At 43.4% G+C, this 24,519-nt stretch overlaps 2 protein-coding genes across 2 annotated transcripts in view; one reads left to right on the plus strand and one right to left on the minus strand.

The window, feature by feature from the left end:
- Positions 1 to 1,125: 1,125 nt before the first annotated feature.
- Positions 1,126 to 9,190, plus strand: RASL11B (RAS like family 11 member B; the record flags this gene model as incomplete). Its single annotated transcript, XM_083367945.1, has 4 exons — positions 1,126 to 1,264; positions 2,286 to 2,342; positions 4,301 to 4,377; positions 5,327 to 9,190. 4 exons carry the CDS (start codon positions 1,126 to 1,128, stop codon positions 5,792 to 5,794), a joined length of 741 nt encoding a protein of 246 aa, XP_083224071.1. The 3' UTR covers positions 5,795 to 9,190.
- A 191-nt stretch (positions 9,191 to 9,381) lies between these two features.
- Positions 9,382 to 24,519, minus strand: part of SCFD2 (sec1 family domain containing 2) — a 164,380-nt gene continuing 149,242 nt past the window's right edge. The window contains exons 8-9 of the mRNA XM_083367903.1: positions 17,124 to 17,243; positions 9,382 to 9,992 (exon numbers count right to left, since the gene is read on the minus strand). Coding sequence (XP_083224029.1) covers positions 9,900 to 9,992; positions 17,124 to 17,243 — 213 coding nt within the window. The 3' untranslated portion in view covers positions 9,382 to 9,899. The remainder of the gene's footprint in view (positions 9,993 to 17,123; positions 17,244 to 24,519) is intronic.

A 24,519-nucleotide genomic window follows, 5' to 3' on the forward strand; every position in this document is an offset into this window, starting at 1 on the left:
AAACCAAAAAAAACCAAACCAAATTCCCCCTCACCACCACCTTTCCCGCCCACCCTAGGAACCGTCATTCACGCCGCCCAGGGCGGAAACAGGTCGCCCCGTTCTGCCTTCGACTTCGGCCCGCGCGCTCTCCGTCCCGACAACCTGCCCGTCCTGCAACCCGTCCGTCCCGACAACCGGGCCGCTGGGAATCCGGGGCAACCTCGCGGGCGGAGCTCCGGGGGCGGCTCGAGAGTTGCAAGCGGGAAAAGTTTAAAAAAAAAAAGAGGGGAGGGGAAACGGGGGGAGGGAAGAGCCGCGCATCGGACCCCCCCCCCCGCCATTGAATGGAGGCGCATTCCCCCCCCCCGCGCCTCGCTTGCAGCAAAACCCGCCCGGGAACGTGAAGGCGGGGAGAGGCGTGGCCAGGAAGGGGGCGGGGCTGCGGGCTTAGCTTCTTCCAGTCTATTGGTTGCCCGCAGCAGGAAAGAGGCGGGGCGGCAACTTTTCCTGGGAAACCGGTGCGGGAGGGGGGGGGAGAAGAGGAGGAGGAGGAGGAGGAGCCAAGGGAAAGAGGAGAAAAAGGTTTTGGGAGAGGCTGCGCGCATCTTTGCTGCTGGCCGTCGTCGGCAACTCGGGCTTCTCCTGCTCCAGCAGCAGCAGCAGCAGCAGCAGCAGCGGCGGCGGCGGGGCTGGACTAGACGACCTCTGAAGGTCCCTCTTTCCCAGCTCGATCCCCTTTCCCGATCCTTCCGTTGCCTGGGCTTCTGGGCTTCTTCTGCTCGAGCAGCAGCGGCGGCGGCGGGGCTGGACTAGACGACCTCTGAAGGTCCCTCTTTCCCAGCTCGATCCCCGTTCCCATCCTTCCGTTGCCTGGGCTTCTGGGCTTCTTCTGCTCGAGCAGCAGCGGCGGCGGCGGGGCTGGACTAGACGACCTCTGAAGGTCCCTCTTTCCCAGCTCGATCCCCGTTCCCATCCTTCCGTTGCCTGGGCTTCTGGGCTTCTCCTGCTCGAGCAGCAGCGGCGGCGGCGGGGCTGGACTAGACGACCTCTGAAGGTCCCTCTTTCCCAGCTCCATCCCCGTTCCCCATCCTTCCGTTCCCTGGGCTTCTGGGCTCGCTTTTTTCCCCCGCCGGCGCGGCTGCGATGCGCCTGATCCAGAACATGGGGACCATCGCCGAGTACCCCCAGGCGGAGAACGCCCCCAGCGGAGAGAGCTGCGCCTCCGGGCGCCCTCGGCTCATCAAGATCGCGGTGGTGGGCGCCAGCGGGGTGGGCAAGACCGGTGAGTATTGTGGGGGCGGCTGGGGGGGGCGGGAAAAGAGGAAGGGGCGCTGGCTGGAGGAGGGACCCCCACTACTCCCATTTTTTAAAAAAAATTATTTTATTTTGCGGGTGCCGGTTGCACCCCAAGGCGGCGGGGGGGAATGCCTCTCCTGGTGCAGAAAACGCCTTTCAAAGTTCAAAGGGAACAAACCGACGCTGCCGCTTTGTATTTGATTCCAACCCCCCCCCAAAAAAAAAAAAACGGGGAGCGGCGGAATGTAGTAATTCGAATTAATATTAAACTGAAGAGGGAAGAGCTCTGGCGTCCTTACCTGTGTTCCCGGATTTGGGATGGACGTAGTCAAGTGGGAAAGAAAATCTGACATTTATCCCCCTTGGCGCATATATATATATATATATATATATATATATATATATATATATATATATATATATATATATATATATATATATAGAGAGAGAGAGAGAGAGAGAGAGAGAGAGAGAGAGAGAGAAGGAGAGAGAGAGAGAGAGAGGAGAGAGAGGGAAGGAGAGAGAGAGAGAGAGAGGAGAGAGAGGGAAGGAGAGAGAGAGAGAAGGAGAGAGAGAGAGAGAGAGGAGAGACAAACACACATGCGGCACAAAAGGATGCTAAGGTCGTATCTGTTGAGAGTTGTCATGAATTAGGCTGATTCCCACTGGATTTTTAAGAGTAGGCATCCCACTCATCTAAGGCTGAAGGTTTAAGGAGACAGAAAGCTAGAAAATAAAAACAAACTAGGAATTTAGATTTACCTGAACTTTCACACCTCTCAAATTATCCTACAGCCAGTTGCCCTGGTTGCCCGGGAGTTTTTCCTTGGACTAAATTCCTTTGGATTGCTCTATCCACTGCTGATCTGCTCTCTCTCTCTCTCTCTGTGTGTGTATGGGCAGGGGGGGGGGGGACCAGACTAGTGGTTTTAATAAGCCTTAAAATAGTGATGACTTTTTCCTCTCCTCTTCTTGATAAATGACATCTTTTTTTTGGTTAATTACAGCCCTGGTAGTGAGGTTCCTGACAAAGAGATTCATTGGAGACTATGAACGTAATGCAGGTAAGGGAGGGTCTGAAATACTAGCTTTCCCGCCCCCCCCCCAACAGTCTTGTCAAACCACGGATTTTCATCCTTGGAAAGAAACGGGGTGAGGTGGGGGTATTCATCATTATAGCAAGAGGACAAAGATTCTTGTCCTTACTTTGCACTAGTCATTGATCATCTGCTTTTGGGGGTGGGGGGGTGGGGCTGGAAAGCATTCTGGGGCTTGCTTCCTTGGAGCCGGGATGCCAGATCCCCGCTCACTCTTTTGACTTCTGACATCTTTTTCTTGGCTTCTGCCACCCACGTAATGAAATGCATTCCAAGTTAAAAGATGTGGCTTTAAGCGCCATCAGTTAGTTCCGCTCCTATCTTTATGTGTAATCAAGGTATTTATGCAAATAGGCTTTGGACTGAACTTTAAAGTGCTTTTGTTATTCTCCTGGAACAGCAGATAAGTAAAGACAGCCCTTCAGAGGAATTGCAGCAAAGTAAATGAGGGCAGGTGTGTGTGTGTGGAGGGGGGCGGAGAGGAGAAGAAGCCTCTCTAAGGCAGATTAAAATGAACTGGGGGTGGGGGGGAAGCAGCTTTTTCAGTAGATGGCAGAGGCGGGAGCAATATTTCTGATGCAATCTCAAATTCAGCTTCAGCTACCATTAATGCATAGCTAACTTCATCCCCTGGAAATGCAGATTTAATTAGCACACCTGGGTATCCAGAAGATATGGTCAGGGATATCAAGGTATCGGCCTCGACTGGATGATTGAAACTCTGCCGGCAAAACAGGTGGAGCTTCAACTTATACTCCTGTGGCCTCCACCTTGACTTTTGATCACGCCCTGTGGATGCCGCTGGTAGCCTTCATTTGCTGATGCACGCTGATTTATCCCATAAATATTAGATCCAGTAGTGCCGGCAAGCTAAAAATACTAAAAACCAGAGAAACGGATCAATTTGCAGCAAAATGAGGGTGCTTGTTAGAGCAGATCTCATCACTGGCTTTCTACTGCAGAGTGCTAAAAAAGCAGAGATGTGATTTTTCCATACTTTCTGGCAAATAACATGACGTTAATTGAAACATCTAAAAATCTGATCCAGTCCAAAGTTTTGCCAAAATGCTGCAAAAACCTGAGATGTGTCCACCTGTAGGGTGCACGGCAACCTTGTCTTGAGCATAACTAAAGTTCCTGGCTGCCAAGGCAAAAGAAGAATAAAGCATGATATAGTTGAGAAATTAATGAAACTAAAGGTTTTCTGATTGAAGACTGATGGGATGAAAAAGATTTTTTTTTTCCTGGCAGGTAGACACCTTCATCATCAAAGTAGAACATGGCAGCCAAAGTGCAGCAATTATTTATTCTTGTGGAAGAAAATATAAACACATTTAATTTTCCTGGCACAGTGTAATTGTTCTCTAAATTTCCTGTTAACTACAAAGTGTGCTGTTATCCTATACCAGTGTTTTTCAACCTTGGCAACCCAGAAGTTGGGGATTTCTGGGAGTTTGAAGTCTACATGTTTTAAAAGTTGTCAAGATTGAAAAACACTGCCCTGTACAAAAGGGCCAGACAGCTAATAAATTCTTTTGCACCTGGCTTTAGTAGTAACTTTATACATCAAGTTAGTTTTATAAGCAAGCATGTGTAAGCCATCTGACGTCAGCTAATTTTATGAGTGCTTCTATTATTTGTTTACCTCTCTATAGCTATTCATTTAGGCTGCAATCTTATACACACTGACCTGCAATTTAGTCCCACTGCATGGCTAAATAGGATGCCTAGAATTATGCTAATTATTTTCTGTGATGGAAGCAATATGCCTAATAAAGTTAGAATGGTTTTCCCATCCCAATTTCAAAGTATGACGTGTCAATTCTATTCAGGGTCAAAAAACATTTTTAAGAAGCAGTTTTTTTTTAAAAAAATTTGTAAATCCTTTCTTAAAATTCCATCTTTATTTCTATTTCTATTGCCAGGTAATCTGTACAGCAGACAGATTGAAATTGATGGAGAGCTGTTTGCAATTCAAGTCCAAGATACACCTGGAGTACAGGTGAGTGGTTTTCCTTTGCATCCCATAATTTAAAAGGAAGCCTCACGGTTGCTCAGCTTCAAGAATAGGGTTGAAGATGTTTGCTGAGGAGCAGGCCAACTTTTAGGCAGTGGAGTCAGTGAAAATTCCTTTTGTTGCTAAGAAAGATTGTAAACAGTCAAGGCCTGATAAATGGAGTGTATACAGTCTCCTGACAGTAAAAGAAAACAACCCGTGTCAATTCAACTTTCGCCCACTTGAAAACACAGCACTCATTTAAGGAGGCAATCTTTCTAAATAAAACCAGAAATGCTGCTAATGGGTAAAGAGCTGTTTGTTGGAAAACGTAAGGAACATTTTTCTTTCCGTTTCCCTAGCAATATTTTCATATTTTACTGCTGCAGCCCAATCAAGTGCCGTTTAATAAACACATAACTGAAACAACTCACCGTACCAGCAGCTGTACTCATTAAAATTACCTTTGGAGTGGATTTTGTGTTGTGGAAAGTTTAAATGGATAGACATGTGCAAGGTCAAAATTTGCCTTTTTGAACTGGGCAAGCCTCCAACTCTTAAATGTTTGCAGCTCATACCTTTTTCTTCTCCTCCCCCCCCCACCCTCCATTCCCCACTGGCTGTCTAGCCAGTTAATTTCCCATTCTTTGGCACCACAAATTATTTTACTTAACAGAAAGTGACGTGGGTCAGTTTTCTACTTGAATGCAGCAAACTTCAGAATAACCCAGCTTAGCCCGGGGTTTTTTGTTTGTTTAAGCAACAGGAAGGAGAGAGGAGATTTAAACTTTGGGGAGGGGAGAATAATGAACCTGGACAGCGTTAACTCATATATGTAAAATGGAAGAGAGATGGTATCTGAAAGATCTGTAGCTTTCATTTTGACCTTTGCAGCCGAATAATTTCTTATATCCCCCACCCCGTTTTGTTTTGGTTTTTTTTAAAAAAACAACAGATGCACAGACACAGCCTGGATTGTAACGAACAGCTGAACAAGTGCCTTCGCTGGGCGGACGCAGTTGTAATTGTCTTTTCGATTACAGATCATAAAAGCTATGAACTCCTTGGCCAGGTCCACCAGCATATACGGCAGGTGCATCCTGGAAATCGCGTGCCCGTAATTATTGTAGCGAACAAAGCAGATCTGCTCCACGTTAAGGAAGTAGAACCTCAGCACGGACTCCAACTGGCCGGCCTGCTGGGCTGTAGTTTCTACGAAGTGTCGGTCAGTGAGAACTACAAGGAGGTGTTCTGTGCCTTCCACAGCTTGTGCAAAGAAGTCAGCAAGCGGCAAGCCGCCGGCACCCCAGAGAAGCGGAGAAGTTCTCTCATCCCCAGGCCCAAGTCACCCAACATGCAAGACCTGAAGAGAAGGTTTAAGCAAGCTCTGTCGGCCAAAGTGAGGACCGTTACTTCCGTCTGAAAGGTTGAACTGGGTGGATGAAGGATCTTCGTGCCTGCTCAGCGAAGACTCCCATTAGGTCCAATTCTGGTACATTTTGCTGGCAGCAGGGCAACCCAGCAAGATCAAAGAGAGGGAAAGTGTATGTGGGCAGGCGATTATTGGACAAGGGTGTGTAGAGCATTGTGTAAAGGAGAAACTTCACCAAAACTTGAATAAGTTCCTAAGGAAGGGATGCACTGCATACTTCTATGCCAAAAGCAGGATATTTGAATGGATTCAGAACATTGCCTCTTCTGTGATGGACTTAGGATAGCTTAGCATTTGCTATCCTCTTACTTTAATTGTAGAGGAAGATGGAGGGAAATACTCAAGACTGCCATCTTCTTTAATTGGAAACAGAGTTCCTTGTGCTATTGAATTAAGGCTGGTTTCTGTTATAAACCTCACTAGAGATTCTGATTTTTATTTTTTTACTCCAGTTTCATGAGGCACAAGTATCTCTGTTCCAACAGAGCAGTAAGAAAACAGTCTTTGGTGTAAAACCTCTGGGCATTACTAAGGGATTATGTTTGATTGTGATGAGACATACCGTGCTACGAACGCTTAAGTGTAATTTTTACGACTCTTGTTATATTCTCAACGTTTTAAGATATTCTGAAGATTGTTGGTCACCCGATGCAGTGTTGAATTTACTTTCAGATAAACCCAAATTAACTGATCTAAATATGGGTTGAAATTCACACTGTTTCGGTCCATGCTACCTCCCTTTTCTCTGCTAGGTGTGCAGCAGATGTTTTTCACAGCTGACCCATATCGCTAGTTGAGGCAGAAAGGACATTCCACGGTTATATCAATCTGCCTTTTGTGATTATCTAGCCAAATGCTGGACCATGAGGCTTGTCCCGTAAAGCAGGACACGTTTAAAAATAAGATATGCAAACATGACACTGATGCAGCTTCACAAAAAGCAACACTGTGCTTTCCCATTAAGCGGTAACTTATTTATTTTATGTTTCTGAAACATTACCAGGATACAACTTCTTTATTTTGTGCCATCATTAAATTAAACAATGTTTTCTCAAGAATTTGTTGTATTTTTTTCTAACCAGTTGCTGGACAATGCACACAGAAAAAAAACAAACAAGGTTCTGTTAGTAAGATTTCTATTGCCTGTGAAGCAAGGTGGGGGGGGGCATGTATTCCTGGAGGCGTGAAACAAATCATACAGGAACACAGGTCCATTGACTTTGTGAATGCTACACACCCATCGACTCTCTTGCAAGTATAGATTTCTGTACGACGACAGTTGTGCAGCTGCTATACAGCGCTACTGGCTTCTAACTACACGGTGGCCAGTCCCCTTATTCAAGAGCTTCTGCTAATAAACCCCACGGGCATTACCACTTTGCCACAACTCCTCAAAAAGTCTACTTAGCACCAACATATCAACATATCAGCAGCTGTGGTACCAAGAAAAAGGGAGGCCTTCCCTTTTGCTTTCATTGTGCCGCAAGAGCTACAACTAAAGTATCCACGTTTGTGTGTCAAACAAGGCAAGATTAGCGGGTATGGTTACCTGGGCAAAAAGTCTCATTTTTAAGCATGCATTGCATATGTAATGGAAAAAAGGCCTCCATTTTGGCTTTTCTGGCACCTTCCCCCACTATGGACCATTCTGAAATCTGTTCTCTACCGATAAAGGCAGCAAAAGATTATAAGAAGCCACCTCTGGAATTTTGCACGAACCATGTGCAATGTAACCTTACACAAAAGTCCCACCTAATTCAGCTCGTGCTCCAATTAAGTTGTGTACATGACAGAGTCAGCCCATACCGGAATCCTTCAGTTTAATACAGAATTTAGTCTTATTAGTTCAATATGACGGATCTGGCCTGGTAACCATGGGGACTGTGTTTACCTTTTCTCTAAGCGTTTCAATTAAGTAGTTTTATAGCTGACTCTGGCTTGCCAGCTCATCCACTGATTATGATCGTAAGTAAATGCTCAAGAGGTTTGCCCTTTTCCTGCAAGGCATGTTTCACAAAGTGGCCGTCTCCTGTTTGCTGAAATCTCAGGCTGCAGCCCAATTAAAATGGTCTTCAATAGGGGGCCGTGAAAATTCTTTTAAAAAGGGCTGTTTTTGCATCTGCCAGATTGGAGCATCGATCGGTCTCCTTGAAACGTGATTGGACAAAACTGCTGGATTTGGTTACATTGAAGTAGCTACATACTACTACTACTACTACTCTACTACTACTACTACTATAGAACAAAGAATCAAAAGCTGCTGAAGCAAAGTCAACTATGCAAAAACAATATGAAAAGAAAACCCTGTCACAAATTGGCTTGGCGTATTCGGCACTGCTCCCTAATCTTAAATCATGCCACCTTTATTATTCAGAAGATAAAACGGCAAGAAAAACATTAGCCATGCTCTTTGGTTTGAGCATGCAAACACACATACTCTCTATACACTTCTCACTCGCTGGGTGTTCTGTGTGGGTGACATTTAAAGAAATGGACAGCAATTTTTCCCCCAGGCATATTTCTTTGAACATCCCTCATGGGACAGGCTCCATCCAATAAATACCCTCAGACTCTCTTCATAGCTGAAAACAAGCGTGTGAGGAACATCAGGCAAACATTTTGCCCCAGACACCCAGAGGTTTAAGTGAAACGTTGCAGCTGAAGATGGAAGAGCTAGGACAGGGGGTAGGCAACCTTGGCTCTTTTATGACTTGTGGACTTCAACTCCCAGAATTCCTGAGCCAACCACGCTGAGGGAAAAGAGAGATTTCCAAGCTGAGCCATGCTGGCTCAGGAATTCTGGGAGTTGAAGTCCACAAGTCATAAAAGAGCCAAGGTTGCCTACCCCTGAGCTAGGAGATGCACTATTAAGGATATTCCTCCTTCCTGGAAGGTTAGCATCCTGGGCTTACATGAAAACGAGACGTTCTCTTTAGATTATTTCTGAAGCAACTTCACACATCTTTTGACATTCTGGCCAGGGATAATAATTTTGGATTGCATGAACGCATCAGTTACCCATTGAAGAGTCTGGGTTTGCTTTTTTTTTTTTTTTTGAAAGTGCCACGTTCTAAACAAGGGAATCTGTAGTGCTTCAGATAAACGTGGAATGTTCTTTGGTGACAGAGGCTGATGGAAGCAGGAATCCAATAGTGGCACCGAGCTACATCTTTCTGCTTAAAGAGGGAAAGGCTTTACCTCAGAAGAATGGAAACTGGAGCTCTTGAGGAAAACCAATTAGCTTCAAATTCCGGCCTCTCAGCTCTTCCCACAGAGGCGTCTACTGCCTTGTAACTTGGCTACTAAAACGTAATCTAGATAGCGGTGACATGAAGGGAATTCCAAAAAAAAAAAAAAGGGAAAAAAAGAAAAAGAAAAAAAGAAAAAGGCAAGATGGCAGTAAGAGCAACACAACTGAAACTCCAACCCTTTCAGATTTGTGATGCTTGGGTTGCAATTTCACAACCGCCATTTTGCTTATTTTAACCCACCCTCTTGGGTAACTGCTGAATCTTGGCCAATCTTGGCATTGCTTCCTCCCCACCGCGCCCCCCCCATAACTATTTGTCAAGAAGCGTACATTGTCTCAGAGATAACAGGATATTTCAGATCAAATTTGCCACTCACAAATTTCCCGTGTCCTTTTGTAGTGGTATCTTTTATCTACCTCGCTAAAGAGAAGTTGTGAACAATGGGGCTCAAGAGAATGTGGCAAAAGCTTTGTCTAAAAATGGAGGTCTGCGTTGCTTTCACCTATGGTTTTTTTTACAATCTTTACAGGCTCTGACACAATAATGCCAGCAACAATTGTTGCCGCTAATAAGCTGGAGATAAAGGATTTTCAGCTAAGTGCAACGTTTCTGAGGGGAGAGGAAAGTCAGCACGACCTCTCTCAAAATGGCTTTGAAGCAATCTCTAAGGCAGATACTTTTCTTCACAGACGGCGAGCTTGTTGCTTTTTTCCCCCATTTGAAAATTTCTCACCTTACGGGCAATGTCAGAGCAACTCTTGTTTTAAAGGAATGTTCTTGAAAGGCAGAAGGCAAGAGTTTGGTGCCTTTTCCAGATGTTGGGCCAGAGGCCTGCTTTGGCAGCTTCAGAGACCAATATCTGGCTTGAGATGGTCTGTGGCAAAAAGCAGCTCCAGAATGTTAAGTGGTGTCAGGAGTGTTGTAGAGAGAACAATTACCTGGAAAGCAAAAGATATAGGCATATATGGTTAGGATGGCCAGCTTTTGCTACCTCCATCAGTGATTGAAGCCCTCAGTAATGAAGAATTGTGGGTCTATGAGCAAAGAAACTAAAACGGTTTCCCCTTCAGCATACAATTCATAGGCAAGCTTTCAACCAGTGGAAGAATTTCAATCATCAGAATTGCTGTAATTCGCTAAGTTAGTGGTAGGAGAGTTGAGTATTATTATTATTATTGTTGTTGTTATTCTTCACACATTCAGCCAGATGTTCAGACTGGGTTTGGCATTTTTGTCTACGTATCGAGTCCTTACCAAGGACCCGGGATAGGCAGATGTGGATGTTTGATGGTGTTACAGATATTGTTGCAGGATGGAAGCTGTTCCCAGTAAAGCCGCCTTTTGCAATTGACTGATGGCGGACTTGTCAATGCCGATGGTGTTCAAGTGGTGCTCCAGTTGTTTCGGGATTGCACCCAGGCCACCTATAACGTTATTAATGTCGATGTTGTTGTTGTAATGGATTGCCCTTACAGCTTTCCCCCAACATGTGCTCAACGGATGGGAGCCTTTTCCTATTTGAATGGAATCCAATGTTGCCTATTGAATGTGCATTCAGTGTTGTAGAGTCTGAATTGAAAAATGTACTACTACTACTACTACTACATTCAGGTCTGGAGCACTAAAGCGCTTCTGGATTGAAAGGATTGAACAGTGACATCACCATTGCTTGGGGGATGCCCAGTTGAGGGCTCCTTACCTGTCCCCATTAAATTGCCCACCACAGGGGTACCCATTTATCTACTCGCAGCTGCCCATTTTCAAACTGCTGACTCGGCAGTAGCTGGAGTATGTGATGAGAGTTCACCCCATCTCGTTGCAGCAACCAGGTCCCAAATGCAAGCCTGCCGATTGTCAGCCCAGCATCCTAACCTTGGGAGTCACCGCATGCCTTGGGAAAAGTTAATTTGTGATTTTCTATGCCATCCTTCCTACTGGTACAAAAAGGAGAACGTTTGCCAATTTGATGTCTTCCTAATGAGCTGACACAAGGCTGAAAGATGATGTAAGGGATGTGCATGACAGAAAGTATGTCATTTGCATAAGTTGTGACGAGAGAGAGAAAAACCCATTGCCAAGGCATTGAACAAATAAACAGGATTTAAGCTCATGCAATGACAGATTTACAAAACTGCCAAAGACAGGTGCCCTTCTAATTCGCATGAAGAGGGAGAAGGAGACACATTCTGGACTTGCAAGATTCTGTTACTATAGCCATTCCAATAACTTTAATTTTAGACCTAGACAGTATTTGCTTCTTGATTGGGTCAACCTTGTAGGGCTATCAGTGACTGACATTAATGGACAGGACTATCATGGCTTATATCAGTTATATGCTTATGTATGTTGAGACTGGGGACGTGGTGGCTCAGTGGGTTAGGAGGCTGAGCTTATCGATCAGAAGGTCGGCAGTTTGGCGGGTCGAATCCCGAGTGCCACGTAACAGAGTGAGCGCCTGTTACCCATCCCAGCTTCTGCCAACCTAGCAGTTTGAAAGCACGTAAAAATGCAAGTAGAAAAATAGGGACCACTATGGTGGGAAGGTAACAGCGTTCCGTGCGCCTTTGGCGTCTAGTCATGCTGGCCACATGACCACGGAGACATCCTCGGACAAGCGCTGGCTCTTCGGCTTTGAAACGGAGATGAGCACCGGTCCCTAGAGTTGGAAACGACTAGCACGCATGTGCGGGGGAACCTTTACCTTTTATGTTGAGACTAGGCATCTTTTAACCATCATCTAGCCTAGCCTTCATACAAAGATATTGCACAACAGACGTTTGGTGGACCCAGACAGCTCTTGCTTCTCTTCAGCTCCAATCCGTTCCATTATTTAGCCAATTCACTGTTGAGAAAGCAATTACTTTCTCCCATCCAGCCCCTTTGGGGGGAAAATCTGCTGTCATAGGCCGATTTTTGCACTGGTGTTTCTGCCTTGACAAGGTTATCAAGAAATACTTTACATGCAGCTCAAATATCTATGATCAAGATTTTGTTTATATATGCAGTAAGGCTGTTGGGCTACTAAGCACTTTAGCTGATTAAAGACCTTTTTAATTGATTAAACTTTCTATATTGCTAAATCTCAGTATAATTCCTTCTCGAGATATGCATGAATGAATAGTCAAAAGTTCCCATTTGCTGCTAGAAAGTAAAGCCATTCTTAATATTTTTTTTCATCACAGTAATATATGAAATGGCACAGGAGAATGAAAAACTAAATGTGAAAATGTACTTTGATCTTTCTGATAAAGATTTGCCACACTGACCAAACGTTATTTTCATCGAACCTACTGATTAGAATTTTAACATTAATATTAATTAATATTTGTTCTCAGGCACAACTGATATATATTCTCATGTATTTATAACTCAGTACAGTTATTACTGTAATAATCAAAGTCATAATTTCATTTTTGCAGAATCTTCTATCTCTGAAATAACAAGAATTGTGCTCACCCCTTTAAAAAAGTTGTGTCATAAACATTTCAGTTATTAGCATGAATCTATTGTGTGAATTATAGTCTACATCTACATCTCTGTGGTCTACATCTACATCTCTGTAACTAAATTTGCTTGTATTTTAGTCACAAATTGGAAGTGAACTATATCTATCAACAACTGTTTTGGTTCTTGCTAAAAATACTCCAATTTTTTTTTACATATTTAACCTAATTCCTGTTTAAAGCAACATTGGTTAATTGTGGAACACAGCATCCAGATCCTCTTAGTCTTCTGGAGGGCTGTGAAAATCCTTGCCAGATTGTTAGATGAACCCCATACAGGTATAGTTTGTATGGTTGGTTCTGTCACATGGTGCCTTGGCTATATACCATATCTATATAAATAGTAAACTGTTTGCTTAATATTTAACACACCTATCTATTTGAATACTGTATACTGTCGCCCTGCCTATTTAACTTATATGCAGAGCACATCATGAGAAAGGCAGGGCTAGATGAATCAAAAGTTGGAATTAAGATTGCCGGAAGAAATATCAACAACCTAAGATATGCAGATGATACCACTCTAATGGCAGAAAGTGAAGAAGAACTAAAGAGCCTCTTGTTGCGAGTGAAGAAGGAGAGTGCAAAACTTGGGTTGAAACTTAACATTAAGAAAACCAAGATCACGGCATCTGGCCCTCTCAACTCCTGGCAAATAGATGGGGAAGAAATGGAGGTAGTGACAGATTTTGTTTTCCTGGGCTCCAAGATCACTGCAGATGGGGACTGTAGCCAAGAAATTAAAAGACGCTTGCTCCTGGGAAGGAAAGCCATGGCAAATCTAGACAGCACACTAAAAAGCAGAGACATCACCCTGTCAACAAAAGTGTGTATAGTCAAGGCTATGGTCTTCCCAGTTGCAATGTATGGCAGTGAAAGTTGGACCATAAGAAAGGCTGAGCGCCAAAGAATTGAGGCCTTTGAACTATGGTGCTGGAGAAGACTCCTGCGAGTCCCTTGGACTGCAAGGCGATCAAACCAGTCAGTCCTAGAGGAGATCAATCCTGACTGCTCTTTAGAAGGCCAGATCCTGAAGCTAAAACTCAAATACTTTGGCCACCTAATGAGAAGGAAGGACTCACTGGAGAAGAGCCTAATGCTGGGAAAGATCGAGGGCAATAGAAGAAGGGGACGACAGACAATGAGGTGGCTGGATGGAGTCACTGAAGCAGTAGGCGTGAGCTTAAATGGACTCCAGAAGATGGTAGAAGACAGAAAGGCCTGGAGGAATGTTGTCCATAGGGTCGCGATGAGTCGGACATGACTTCGCAGCTAACAACAACAATCTATTTGAAAGCCATTCTCTAGCACAGGGGGTAAATATTCAGAGACCCATAAAAATGCAGCTTAAATTCAGTAACTTTGAAATGTATTTGCACGAAAGGCCCACATTTATTTATTTTTGTTTGAAATGGCTAACTCAGAATTCTTTTTCCCTCCCCTTCTAAAGCTCTTAAGCCTCTAGTACGGTATTTCTCAATCTTGCTGACTTGCTGGATTTCAACTAACAGAATTTCCCGCCGTGCTGGGATCCACACAAGTTAAAGACACCAAGGGTGAGAAACACACTGCTCCAGTGTAACAGTTTTGAATAGAGGACATGTAAATGGTAAAAGCCTCTGAATTCTTTCTCTCCCAAGATGACCCACCGCCACCAGGGTCAATCCCAAGCAAAGCAAAAGCCGATCCAGCCCCATTCTTTGTCAAGCCACAATCCCTCTCAGCTAGGAATCCCAAAACTTGGCTACGCCATTTTCTCTCTCATCACCCATTAAACCTCTGCTTTATCTTTCAAGCCCGAGTAATACATTTGGAGTCTGGATTAACTTGTCCATCAGTGTACCACAAATTCAGGACCTGCCTTAGACAGCAAAGAAGTTGATTCACTACTCTAAAGGAGATAATTGGGAGGTTAAGTGCAAAAAGAGAGAGAAAGAGAGAGAGAGAGGCATGTTATCAGATGAAAATGTGTTTCTAGAGAAGTATTTAAATCTCAGGAACAATTACATGAGCTCTGAAGTCAAGAATGCCATTAACACAGAGGAGGCATTTAATCCAGGCCTCCAGGTACTCAAGTGTTATATGGGCCCTCCTACAATAGCTCCATTATTAACAAACATGTGGCCAGCGTGCTTTATGATGCATTCCATATATAAAGCGTATGTAATTTAGGATATAAGAGAGCTTAATGATATCTGTCTGAATTCCTATGGCTGTTGGCAGCCCTGGATTTGGAAGAAAAAGATGGGAAACTCTTTGTATCTTTCTATAATGGTGAAAGGTTTTAGAGTTGGAGCCAATAATTTATGCAGAAAACTTATATATGAAATGAAGTCTTTTATAAATATCTAAGTACAAAGGACGCGGTGGCTCAGTGGGTTAGGATGCTGAGCTTGTCGATCAGAAGGTCGGCAGTTTGGCGGGTCGAATCCCGAGTGCCGCGTAACAGAGTGAGCGCCTGTTACTCGTCCCAGCTTCTGCCAACCTAGCAGTTCGAAAGCACGTAAAAAATGCAAGTAGAAAAATAGGGACCACTACGGTGGGAAGGTAACGGCGTTCCGTGCGCCTTTGGCGTCTAGTCATGCCGGCCACATGACCACAGAGATGTCCTCGGACAAGCACTGGCTCTTCGGCTTTGAAACAGAGATGAGCACCGGCCCCTAGAGTTGGAAACGACTAGCACGCATGTGTGGGGGAACCTTTACCTTTAAGTATATAAGATATATAAGAAAAATGGTGTGGATGGACAATCCACACCCAGAAGTCTGAAAAACAGCACCACACTGCTTACCAGAATTCTCCAGAAACTTCTCTCCAGCTCACAAGTTCCTAAAGGCAGATGAATCAAGTTCCAAAGAGTTCAAAAGCATCAATGTACTGTACTTTAATAATGATTTTAGACCGTGTGTGTGTGTGTGTGTCTTCAAACCTGGCCCTTTTTGTGACTTGTGGACTTCAACTCCCAGAATTCCTCAGCCAGCGTGCCTGGCTGAGGAATTCTGGGAGTTGAAGTCCACAAGTCACAAAAAGGGCCAAGTTTGAAGACCCTTGTTTTAGACTCTTCCCTTCAGGAGCTTTCATGAATTACTTGTCTTCCAAATCCGATAACCCGAGACTTCCTATATTAATCTTAGAAGAGGCTGAACTTCTGCTATGAAGGTTTGCTCGAAAACACCACTAATTCAAAAAAATAAAAAAATTGTGCCTGAAAGTCCCACCAAAAAAAAGAAAAGAAAAGCTGAATGGCATTACAGACTTTCCTGTATAACCGAAACACTTTACTCCTCATTCCCCATCCAAACCAAGGGGGCATTGCCCTGACTCTTTCTTCATCCCTTCAGTCTTCCTTCTACCTGGCAACAGTACAATTGGATTGTCTACAGCCAGGGTCTCCAACCCTGGCGACTTTTAAGACTTGTGGACTTCAACTCCCAGAATTCCTCAGCCAGCCAGTGCTGGCTGAGGAATTCTGGGAGTTGAAATCCACAAGTCTTAAAGTTGCCAAGTTTGAAGACCCCTGTACTAAGGTTTTAAATGTATGGTCCTGCATCCTCTATTCATCTATAATACCTTCATCAGAGTGGAGGTGCTCCCCAATTGAAGAATGACTTTCATTCCCAAGGTCTGTCCTTACGTTGAATTTGTACGTAAGCCACAAGACTATTACTGTATAATACCGTATAAGTAGTATTGTGTAATGAACCTGAACCCTTTCAAATTGAATCGTTGTGTATTTAACCCAATTTTTGCCACGATAGGGTTCATCCCTCACTGTTGCCCTTAAACCGGGCTGTTCTCAGCCCAAGGCTTTTTCTGAGCTCAGAAAGCACTGCTTAAAACCTAACTATGAAGTTAATCACATTTCTGAGCATCTTTTTTTTTCCCCGTGCAGAAAAGTTGTTATTGGATGAAAGAGATACCCAAGGGAGGAACTGCTTCCCAAAGCACAAGCACCAATCAACTCCTTCCTCCAAAACTCTTTCTTTAAAATAGGGTGCTTGCAGTTTTCAGAAATATAGAATAAACCTCTGCGCCAAGCGGAACATTAGATGGGTCCATAAGCGCTTTTTTCAGAGAAAATTGTCCTCTTTTTCATACCAGCTATTTTATTGTTTCTTACTTCATCATATTCCCAGTTGCAATGTATGGTTGCGAAAGTTGGACCATGAGAAAGGCTGAGCGCCAAAGAATTGAGGCCTTTGAACGATGGTGCTGGAGAAGACTCCTGCGAGTCCCTTGGACTGCAAGGCGATCAAACCGGTCAGTCCTAGAGGAGATCAACCCTGACTGCTCAAGGCCAGATCAACTCAAATACTTTGGCCACCTAATGAGAAGGAAGGACTCACTGGAGAAGAGCCTCATCCTGGGAAAGGTTGAGGGCAAGAGAAGAAGGGGACGACAGAGAATGAGGTGGCTGGATGGAGTCACTGAAGCAGTAGGCGTGAGCCTAAAGGGACTCCAGAAGATGGTAGAGGACAGGAAGGCCTGGAGGAACGTGGTCCATGGGGTCGCGATGGGTCGGACGCGACTTTGCACCTAACAACAACTTCATCACATATTCCATACCTCTACTCTGGGCTTGTGCGCTGCTACAAGATCCTTTATCATTCGGACTTCAGATACTGTTACGCCACCAACCATGAAGAGGACCAGCATAGGATGATCACTTGGGTGGGGTCGGCTCACCTAATGAAAAAAAAGAGAATAAATGTTTATAGAATCTGATCTTTCATCCTCTGGTCTGGGGGGGGGGAGGGGACTACAAAAGAGAACTAAAAGCAACATGTCTCTTTAGCAGCCTGCAGGGCAGAGAAGACGAACTACGGACTCACCACTACCAGCGGGTTCCCTCTGTTCAATGTAATTCCTTATTGCTGTAATTACTAGGCAAGAGTTTCGAAACAAGGCTATTCTATTAATGTTTTACTCTATCTGCTTTCCACTTTCATCTATCTGTCATTGCTAATTTTGCAGCCTGAGTCCCCAAGATTGCTGGCCAGATCTAAAGGAGAATGATGCTACTCTTGATGGGTAACTCACATGACTGCGTTTGAATTCTTCTCCCGCCTGGTAATGAAAACTAAATAACCAAAGGAAGCAAACGTGGTTTGCTTCTTGGCCTGTTGCTGGCTCACTTCCTTCAGTAAAAATTATGATGGATCTATCCAAAGACTTTCTGATTTTCATACAGTATAATACTTCTGCATTACAGAAGTATTGCAGACATTGATTTTTTTTAAGAAAAAGAATGGCAATATTGTCTCGCTATAAAGATATAAAGGTAAAGGTTCCCCTGCACATGCGTGCTAGTCGTTTCCAACTCTAGGGGCCGGTGCTCATCTCCGTTTCAAAGCTGAAGAGCCAGCACGTGTCCGAGGACGTCTCCGTGGTCATGTGGCCGGCATGACTAGACGCCAAAGGCGCACGGAACGCTGTTACCTTCCCACCGTAGTGGTCCCTATTTTTCTACTTGCATTTTTACGTGCTTTCGAACTGCTAGGTTGGCAGAAGCTGGGACGCATAACAGGCGCTCACTCTGTTACGCGGCACTCGGGATTCGACCTGCCAAACTGCCGACCTTCTGATCGACAAGCTCAGCGTCCTAACCCACTGAGCCACCACGTCCCTCTATAAAGATTTATTTTTTATTTTATTTTAATTCCATTTATATCCTGCCCTTCTCCGAAGACTCAGGGTGGCTTACAAGCTTAGCAGTAGCCTTCATTCTATATATATGCCTGCTTATTAGGGCTTTCACACACCCCCAAGCGGCATTATTACAAAGTCAGCTTAATTGCCCCCAACAATCTGGGTCCTCATTTTACCTACCTCGGAAGGATAGAAGGCTGAGTCAACCTTGAGCCTGGTGGGATGCGAACCTGCACTAATAATCATCTTGTTGCCTATTACTAATAATACTGCCTAATATTAATTTCGCTGCTAATATTTCCATGTTTAAACAAACAAACAAACAAACAAACAAACAAACAAACAGACAAATAGGTTTGAACTTGTAGTTTGGACTGTTTTCTCTCAGATTTCAACAGCTAACACTAAGCTGATGGAAGCAGAATCCGAACCTTAATAAAGTTATATAAAAAAATATGTACCAGAATTAAAGTGGGTTCAAAGAACAATTATGCTAGAACCGGCTGCAGGAAACCAGCTCAGGTATAGATTTGTTGCAGGTTCCTAAAAAGATCATAATCAGCAACTGCTCTCGTTTCTAAAGTGGGAATAACTGTGACCTATTTACAATGCTTATTAAAAGATGACAATGTGTTAAAACAAAAACATTAAAATACAATACAGACCTACATGCCCTTCAGTGTATTGATTTGAAAGGGCTTAACAGTAAATGTCTGTACAAAAGGGCGACACAAAAGAGAAAAATATAATTACAGACAAGGTGAGGTTTGTTTGGTTAACAGATTGTTGGTATTTCAAGAATGTGCCAATTTCATATAGAAGATCGTTTTATTTTGGCATTGTTCAGCCTTTCCGGGTCAAGGAAAAAAACAAACCTTTTCAAAGCTTCCCACAATCTCGATATTCAGAAAAAAGCCAAAATGATAAAAAAAGATCTATCCTTGCCTTTGCCGCAAAAGTGGACTCATTTGAAGTGTTATAATCTCTTACACATTTATTTTGAGGATAAATACCTATTATTTTATGTCAAGGTAATGATTTAATAACTAAACACCTTATGTAATGATGTAATGTAAAATAAGGTGGATGATGCAATGATAGGAATGACTCAGTAGGGTCTGTGTCTCTTTAAGAGCAAGCAGGGTCTGTATCTCTTTAAGAGCCTGGGTATAAAAGGGAAGGCTTTTGCTGGAGTGTTTCTCTCTCTTCTGTTGCCTGCTGTAACTGCTCTGTGTTGCATCCTGCTGTATTAACATGTGTATGTATATTGTTGCTGGTGTGTGATATTGTAGATAGTGTAATATAAACCACCATTTAATATAGACCACTAGTTTACTGTGTTTACGCCTAGGTTATCTCAGCACATTAAGACTCTGACATTTTATAATCTCTCAGTCACCCCCTCAGAATGATACAGTTGAGCCCTCTTTGACACTGAAGTATTGGTTTGATGTTGACATCCCCTTCTTTCTTATCCCTTACCTATTCTTTCATTCTGCCTCTCAGTCAGAAGATTATGAATAATTAGGCATTTGAACAATACACTGTATGAACAGATAACATATCATTTGTTTCTCTTGAAAGAAATCCATCAACCACATTCTTCCTTCCCCATTTAATCATAAAACGATTGTCAAAAGGGCTGATATGCCGCTACTAGAGATGGCTGCAAATATTCACACGACCACCAATGGGGAGAGATACCAAACACCTATAACCTTGTACTAGGATATGATGATCATTTGGGGGTATGGCCAAATGATTTGTTAGTTCCAGGTTATATATTTTTCTTTTCTTTTCTTTCTCTTCTTTTTACGCTGAACAATATTCTACTACTTCTCTAGTCTCTTAATTGCCTGCCCCCACACATACTCTTAGCTTCCTGGACTCGTTCCTCATAAGGAAATGGCCAGTTAATCCTTGATTTGCATTCTAAGCAAACAGCCAATTTGTTTCATCACTCCTTATGCTTTGCATCAAGGATACTGCTGGAGACCTAATACACACATAATTTGGAACACACATTCCAAAGCACCCGAAGGCAGGACAAGAAGCTATGGATGGAAACTAATCAAGGGGAGAAGCAACCTGGAATTCAGCAGAAACTTCCTAACAGTGAGAATAATTAGCCAGTGGAACAGCTTGCCTCCAGAAGTTGTGGGTGCTCCATCACTGGAGGTTTTTAAGAAGAGACTGGACAGTTACTTGTCTGAAATGGTACAGGGTCTCCTGCTTGAGCAGCGGGTTGGACTAGAAGATCTCCCAAGGTTCCTTTCAGCTCTGTTCTGATTGGTTGATAAATATTCAGTTTCCATGGCTGTCATCCTAAACACTTCCTCCTGGCCGATTGCTTCCTTAATGTCTTGTGGTTATTTCTCAGAGAATTAGTAACAAAAGCTAAAATTCTCAGAGGATATTATTCTCTTAAACTACATGCTTACTACCTGCTTAGCACATGGAACTTGACAACTGGACAGCATAAATGGATTCTCCATGCTGTGACCAAAAAGACTGATATTACAGAATTCTCTCAATGGATTTAAGACCTGATTGGACATGACACCTATGTGTGTGGATTGTCTATAGCAGACATGTCAAACACAAGGCCCAGGGGCTGGATCTGGCCCGCGAAGTGGTTTCATGCGGCCCGCGAAGCCATCCTGGAAACAGTGAGGGAACGGCCCCCACTGCCTTGGCCCTGGCCCAGAGACCCTCCTTCTGCCAGAGACCCTCAGATCTGTCCCACCCCTGCCCAGGCCCCCATAGGCACCCTTGATGCGAACGATGTAGAGCTGGCCACGCCCACCCAGTAGGCCATACGCACTCTAGCCACGCCCACCCTGTAGGCCATACCCACCCGGCCCCTTGAGGGTAACCGCAATGCTGATGCGGCCCTCAATGAAATTCAGTTTGATACCCCTGGTCTATAGACACAGACTTTGTATGGATGAGTGGAATGAAATATGAGATTCATTTATACATAATATAAATTATGTTAAAAAGGATAAAAAATGTATTAGAAACATACATAATTGACTATGTTTGCGTTAGACAAGTATATATATATATATACAGTAGAATTGTAATTGTTTATTGTTTTAGTGGCAGATCATCTGGGTTTCTGTCGTATTTTTTATTTGTTAGAGCACTTTTTGTTCTTTCTTCTTTTTGACAATGTATTTATCACTATGGCTTTTATGTTTTGCGTTTTTTCCCCTTCTTTTTTTTGTTATTGATTAAAAAGCAATTAAAGATAAATGAAAATGCACTGAAGTTACTTTGTGTTTGAAGAGTCCCAAAGGTAATACGCCTTTTTTGGGACTATATTCCAATTTGGTCTGCACTAGAAAATGCAGTGTTGTTTAAGACGGTGACATCAACTTGAGTTGACCACATCAGGGTTTTACTTATTAGTCTGAGTGGAGAAGATGGACAGATGTGTCCTACTACAGAAAGAGCAAGGAAGATAAGATAAAACTGCACTCTTTGGAGAGATTCTCTCTTTCTCCATGTTTGCGTTTGTGGGGGTGTGTGTATGTGCACACATGCCCACAAGTGTTTTTGAGTCAGTGTTGACTACTGGTGGCTGCTTGGACAAGTCCCTGCAGTTTTCTTGGCTTGCAAGCTTCTTCAGAAGTGTTTGTCTTTGTCTCTTCATAGGATTGACAGAGAGTGACTTTGGTGCCAAAGGTAGGATTTACAACTCAAGTCTCCTGATTCCTAGCTTGGCGCCTTAACCACTACATCCTGCTGCCATGCAAGTTCTACCTTACATATTGACAACTCCCAAGGCCTATCCCAAATCTGCACTGGGGTTTGTCTAACACAGACATGTCAAACACAAGGCCCGGGGGCCAGATCCGGCCCGCGAAGTGGTTTCATGTGACCCGCGAAGCCATCCTGGAAACAGTGAGGGAACAGCCCCCCACTGCCTTGGCCCTGGCCCAGAGACCCTCCTTCTGCCAGAGACCCTCAGAGCTGTCCCACTCCTGCCCAGGCCCCCATAGGCACCCTTGATGCAAACGATGTAGAGCTGGCCATGCCCACCCAGTAGGCCATACGCACTCTAGCCACGCCCACCCAGTAGGCCACACCCACCCGGCCCCCTGAGGGCAACCGCAATGCTGATGCGGCCCTCAATGAAATTGAGTTTGACACCCCTGGTCTAACAGATAAAAAGGCCTTTAATGCTTCTTATAATGATATCTTTGTCTGGAACAGCAGAATTCAGAGGAAAACAATGTGCTTTGTCATGCTTTACAAATAATAGCAGAGCACAACATAATGGTTGAACTACTAGGGAAATCAAATTACTATTTAGTTTGACTTTTGTAGGGTTTCATTGACAACCTGTCTACTACGGAATACATCTATTTGGAAACCCCTGAAATTCAATCTTTGTGCTGCTTCATGATTCTAAAACTGCTGTCTTTTTTTTTTTAAAAAAAAATAATGAAGCGTTCATAGACCCTATTTTTTCCTTTTTTGGCCTTTCGACAATATTATTTTTAGCAAGTCCCAAACAAGTGATCGTTTCAGGTGCACAGCTGTCAAATTTCCATGGAGACCGAAATTAATAAATCATAAGAAGATCATAAGACATTTTTTAATTCCTCTGGGTCTCTCTTTCTTTTTTAAACTAAATGTAACAAAATACAGATGTAATATACAACATTAAATATTTCATTCTTGTCTATTTCAAAGACTCAAGGCAAACTGAAATCTACTCTTGCCCTATATAATATCAACAACAACAATAATAATTATGGTAATAATTACATCCTGAGCCAATACCCCTTAATATCATCAAACATCAACATCTGCCTACCCCTGCTGCTTGGGAAGGATTTGATAGGTGGATAAAAATGCCAAAACCAGTCTAAACATCTGGCTGACAGTAAAAAGAATCATAATTACACAATCAATTACAAAAGGGCAGACTACTTGGACCCATACATATAATACATTGCAACTCAGTGTGAATAAAGACCAACACCAGCTAAACAACTGGAAGCTGTGATTTCACATTATTGTGTAAATAACAACAAAAATAATATAAACATATACCATCCAAATTCAATGTGGTCATATGTGTAACCATGTCGTGTAGAAGGGATGACACAGACCGCCCATAGTTAGACTCTACTGCTGGCTTCTGACTGTTTACAGGGGTGTCAAACTGCTGGCCCACGGGCTGGATGCGTCATGTGGAAGCCGTGCCCACCCCAGTGCCGATACGTTGCGTGACATCGCGAGTTTGACGATGTTAAAATATGCCTGAATATTTTAATTGTGTGCAGTCACTGTGCCTGAACAAGAATCTCTTGAGAAAGTCCCACTCTCTCATAGGCAGTTTTAGAATCTAACTTTATTCATTCATGTAATGTCCCGTTTTCTCATGCTTATTAACCGCAGGCAACAAACATTACTACATGTCTTGATGGCATTTGAATTCTTTATATTGAAAAAGTATTTATCGGTTAAGTTTTATATATCTGTTTCTCTGCGGAGTATGCACGAAATGAAGATACCTATCGTTAGGATAATATTAATACTTGTAGGCTAATACCACTACAACTTTTGGGTTTGGATTTTGTATTCTTATTACCATTTTTTTATCTGGCCTGTAAATTACACACACAAAAAAAATCTCTAGAGGTGTATTTTATTTTATTTTTATTTTTTTTATTTTAATTCCATTTACATCCCGCCCTTCTCCGAAGACTCAGGGCGGCTTACAAGCTTAGCAGTAGCCTTCATTCTATGTATATGCCTGCTTATTAGGGCTTTCATACCCCCCAAGGGGCATTATTACAAAGTCAGCTTAATTGCCCCCAACAATCTGGGTCCTTATTTTACCTACCTCGGAAGGATGGAAGGCTGAGTCAACCTTGAGCCTGGTGGGACTCGAACCTGCACTAATTGCAGGCAGCTGGTGTTACTTAAGGAGGCATTAGCCCACTGCTCCACCAAGGCTCTTTGAACTTAATACCAAATATTACATGGAGGTAACTATTAAAACCTTATTTTCTTTTAAATAACTTTCTGGATCATATGCCCAGCTGCAAATTTACATTCCAGACTTAAGGAAGTCAGAAACGTGTCCTTGTTAGATTAATGGATTGGTCCTAATTTAGATCTAAAAAGGTAAAGGTTCCCCCGCACATGCATGCTAGTCGTTTCCGACTCTAGGGGCCAGTGCTCATCTCCATTTCAAAGCCGAAGAGCCAGCGCTTGTCCGAGGACGTCTCCGTGGTCATGTGGCCGGCATGACTAGATGCCAAAGGCGCATGGAACGCTGTTACCTTCCCAC

This window comes from Vipera ursinii (assembly GCF_947247035.1).
Source record: "Vipera ursinii genome assembly, chromosome: 7".
Classification (NCBI taxonomy): Eukaryota; Metazoa; Chordata; class Lepidosauria; order Squamata; family Viperidae; genus Vipera; species Vipera ursinii.